Below are 4,622 nucleotides of genomic sequence, written 5' to 3'. Positions count from 1 at the left end.
GATTAAATTACAAAGTAGATTAAAATATCTACTTTATAGAATATGACACTTTTCTGTGACAAAGCAAAGTGTTTAATGCGTGTCTTAGTAAGTTCTTCAGTGGTCCAAACCAAACCTCACTCATCAACAAAGTTACATCATCATCATTTAGGAGTAATTCTAGTGTCAAAACAAAGCATTTTGTCAAACCCGATTTTTTTTTATTTTGCAGAAATAAACTGTGAACATTGTGTAAAATCAGAGTGTTGATGATGTGGTTGAACCGTCAGCCCGTCCGCTGTGGTGAGCACTAAATAGCAGATGGCAGACTTTTGGTGTGCAGGACACATGTCTCTGAGCGAAGCCGCAGAGTCCAGCCTCGGATAATTGGAATTTCATTAAGGTTTTGTTTGTGTGTTTCTCCATGAGTGATACTGAGGATGGGGGAGAGGGCTGGACTCCACCTGCTGCCACCTGTTCATCTGGGCCTCTTATAAAAGCTGCTACCTCACTGTCTCCAACATCACAGGCACCTTGGACTTCTGAGACATCAACTCTGTCCATCATTTGGATTTCCAAGTATTTGTGCCTTGATATAAAGGACAAGAACTGCAAGAACTGCAGAACCCTGAAGCTGGACAGCTCAGATTTTAATCTGTCGACTTGTAGCCCATCTGGACCCTGCTCTCAGATCAGAGGACAGCTGGAGATTTCAATGAAGTCCTGTCGTCTAAGCTGCACCGACTCTGGCTCCGAATCCTCAGAGCCAGACTCCAGGAGCCCAGAGAAGTATGAGACAGCCGCGCGGCGACGGATGGCTGCCAACGCCAGAGAGAGGAAGAGGATGCAGGGCCTGAACACGGCGTTTGATCGCCTACGTAAAGTCGTCCCTCAGTGGGGCCAGGACAAAAAACTGTCCAAATATGAAACTCTGCAGATGGCCCTGAGCTACATCATGGCCCTCAACCGCATCCTGACAGATGGCAGCAGGCACAGCGCCTCCCACAGGCAGTGGTTGGAGCTGCAGTTTGACTGTGTGCAGCCTGATGACTCCTCGTGTCTCCTGAGGTTGGACTCTGCTGGACAGGGCTGCTTCCCCTCAGCCTTCTCATGTCAGTTTGAGGACCACCAGCTCCACACATAAACTGATTTGCTTTATTTCTTTAACACTCATGTTGTTGGATTTCAGTGACAATGTGAATTTTTTTAAAGACAGACATTTCCTCCAGTCTAGGAGTGAGTAAATACATTTGTATTATTATTATCATTATTATTATGATCATGTTAATTTTTTAGGTAATGCAGAAATATTGAGAACTTTTGCCATGATAATGAACATTAGATAAACAGCCGGGGATGTACGATCACTGACTTTGATATGGCCCACAGACGGTGTGCAGTTTTTAATGAAGTCTAAAATAAAGTTTTGTTGTCACATAAAATACTGGGTAGTAAAGCTGCATGTAACTACGTGTTTGTAAACTTGTGATGTCAGAAGTGTTCACAGGCAGACGTTCCTTTTATGACATTATAGTTCTGATGACAAATAAAAGCTATTTTTTAATCAAAAAATATTTATGTTGGTCTTAATTTAAAATATTTTCAATTCCACAGAGTATAACCATATTGAAGTGGGTGAGCATGAACAGAGTGCTGTGCAAATGTGCACAAAAATAAAAGAGAAGCTGCCTTAAAAATAGCAACAGCAACCTCAGTACTACTACTACTACTACTACTATGAATAATAATAATAATAATGAGTGACCATAATAAGAATTATTATTATTATTATTATTATTCAGTCAGTCAATCAACATGTATTGTATGTAGCTCTTTACAGCAGCCAGAGGGTGTCCAAAGTGCTTTATAGTAAAAACCAAAGACACAGGCCATTATTATTGTTATTATGATTATTAATGTGTGGCCATTTTCCACATTCAAATATCCAAATTACTTGAACACTAAAAACAACCAATTATGGGGGTCTGTTGAAATCATTTTTTTAATGAAATTGTATTTAATAAAGTTAATATAATCATTTTTATTGCAGAATAATTAGTGACAACTGTCTTTGCTAAAATAAAAAAATCTAATTGTTGTTTTTGTTATTTATTGAGGTTTGCAACATGCTTATTAATTATTACCTTTAATGAAATAAAAATCTCACATAAAATTTTTTGGACATTTAATTTGTAAATATTTCTGTGGACAAAATGATGAAGAGAGAAAAAAAAAATCTAACGTAACGATTTAAAAATTTTAACTGGCTGAAATGTAGGCACAATAATATATATATATATATATATATATATATATATATATATATATATATATATATAAAATGTTTTTTGTTTTTTTTTACTGCAAGGTATAAATAGACACTTTCATAAAATGAGCCATTTTTAGAATTACATTTGCTGTATTTTTGTTTCCATTCGACTGCATCAGATATTTCTGAAGATTTTAGTGAATTGCACTAAATTTAGTTTTGTAAATGTCTTTGCTTGTTAAATGTCCAGTCGTCCCCACAGTTTGGGATGAACACACTGGAGACTGAGCAGAATTTACATCTGGTGCTTTGTTCGGTTGGTGTTGTGTTGACTGTCAACGTGTTGGCAGCACGACTTCCAGAATGAATCATTCTTTTGTTCAGAGCTCCTGTGCTGTCAGATAAGACACTCTTACGTCAGCCGGTAATCTAAATATAAAAACACAAACGTGACCAAAGTTCCAACCAGCCAACCAATTCTTATTTTGTTGAAAATTCTCCAGAACACTGTTTTTGTCAGTAAATGTGGAGCTGTAAGTGAAGGAGTTGATGAAAATGTTCATGAAGTGTTGGCCACAGCTGAGCTTCCACTCTCCACTGACGGAGCTACAAACTGAAAATAAAGATGGTCATCAGTGGAGACGCCGATGTTGCAAATGTGGACAAAGTCTGAATGGTGGCACAAGCTGCACCAGATGAATGAAGCTTGTGTGGCCACAGCTTCAGCAGGGCTGCAGAAATTAAACTCTATTGTGTGGTAATGGCTGTGTTCAGAACCACTGGAGCATGAAACTTCAGCGCTGGATCCAAACTGTGTGTGTGAAGGATCAGACATCGACAGCAGGCTGTAGACTGTACAGACACATCATCAGTCTTAAATTCATCTGAAGGTCAGGAGATCAAAATAAAAGAAGTTAATAAGCTCTGGGAGCATTTTTCTTCCTTGCTGCACCCACCACGCCACAGAACCAGTCTGGGTCATGGATGTCAGCCAGCCAGGTGCATCTAAAAAAATAAATAAAAATACTGTACTTTCATTTCAAAAGAGGATTTTGGACCAGTTTGTTTTCTCCTTAGACGCTTCAGACATTGTGTGTGGTTTAGGAGTGTCTTGACACAATGAATGCGACACTTGTAGCCCATTTCCTGGACACGCCTGTGCGTGGTGGATCTGGATGCACTGACTCCAGCCTCAGTCCACTCCTTGTGAAGCTCTCGCAATTCTTGAATCAGATTTGCTTCTCAAAGCTCCAGATATTCCTGTTTAGTGTAGGCTCATTTGTCATGAAATAAAAATTTGTGTGTTTTTATTTTATTTTATTTATTTATTTATTTATTTATTTATTATTTTTGGGTAAAAGCAAAAAGTCACCTGATTCTGTTCAAATGTGATTTAAACATTAAAAAATAGGATGCCTTTTTTTTGTGTGTTCTAATGCCGTGAAATTCAAGATGGCTTCCATGATACAAAAACAGCATAAATGTGACATTACGATTGATATAAAGCTGGTTCAAATATTTATTTCCAGCATCTATTCCTTAAAAACTGTATCTAGAGATTCCCACGTGAATAACAACTTCCCTGTGACTACAAATCTTTTTATTTTATGAAATTTTAGACAGACTGCCATCCTGAATTAAACATGGTGGAGCCAAAAATCAATGTGTGAATATATATATATATATATATATACACAAGGTCTATCCGACCTTATTATTTTTTTAAAAAACCATATGGATTTGAATCACGTGTGATTACATCATTCAAGCTTGAACCCTCGTGGGCATGCGAGAGTTTTTTCACGCCTGTTGGTGACCTCAGTCGCCTGTGAGCAGGCCTTGTGGAAGGAGTGGTCCAGCCCCCTTGTCGGAATTCCTTTGTCTGAGAATTTGCTGAGAGACTGGCGCTGTGCTTGATCAGAATTTTTTCAAAAACTGTGAGACACATCCGAGTGGACATCATTCGAGAAATTCAGCTGGTTTTCGGTGAATATTTTAACGGCTGATGAGAGATTTCGGATTGTTTCTATCGCTGTAAGGACTTCCCACGGAGCAGGACGTCGCGCAGCGCTCCGAGGCGACGTCGTCATCCTGTTTCGAGCTGAAAACTTCCAAATTTAAGCCTCTGTTGACCCAGGAGGCCGTGAGAGAACAGAGAACTTTCAGAAGAGGTCGGAATCAGCAGTTTATCCGGACATTCCACTGTTAAAGGAGATTTTTTTAATGAAAGACGTGCGGACGGATTGACGCGGCGTGCCCGCCACAGAAAAAACACCTCCGTTGGAAGCCTTAAGGACAAGTTGGAACATGCCCTGCTGTTAAACAATTTCTCAGATACTCACTCAACTGAAAGCCACCAAAAGCCGCCTGGATT

At 39.1% G+C, this 4,622-nt stretch overlaps 1 protein-coding gene across 1 annotated transcript; it reads left to right on the top strand.

Moving 5' to 3' along the window:
• The first annotated feature begins 694 nt into the window (after positions 1-694).
• atoh7 (atonal bHLH transcription factor 7) lies at positions 695-1,123 on the top strand. The gene has a single exon (XM_034184419.1). It carries the CDS (start codon positions 695-697, stop codon positions 1,121-1,123), a length of 429 nt encoding a protein of 142 aa, XP_034040310.1.
• The last annotated feature ends 3,499 nt before the right edge of the window (positions 1,124-4,622 follow it).

The sequence above is a fragment of the Thalassophryne amazonica genome, chromosome 13 (assembly GCF_902500255.1).
Source record: "Thalassophryne amazonica chromosome 13, fThaAma1.1, whole genome shotgun sequence".
NCBI classification, from domain to species: Eukaryota; Metazoa; Chordata; class Actinopteri; order Batrachoidiformes; family Batrachoididae; genus Thalassophryne; species Thalassophryne amazonica.
This window is presented reverse-complemented; position numbering and strand designations above follow the sequence as displayed.

Coding starts and splice junctions, on each gene's coding strand:
- atoh7 (XM_034184419.1), top strand. CDS start 695: ATGAAGTCCTGTCGTCTAAGCTGCACCGACTCTGGCTCCGAATCCTCA.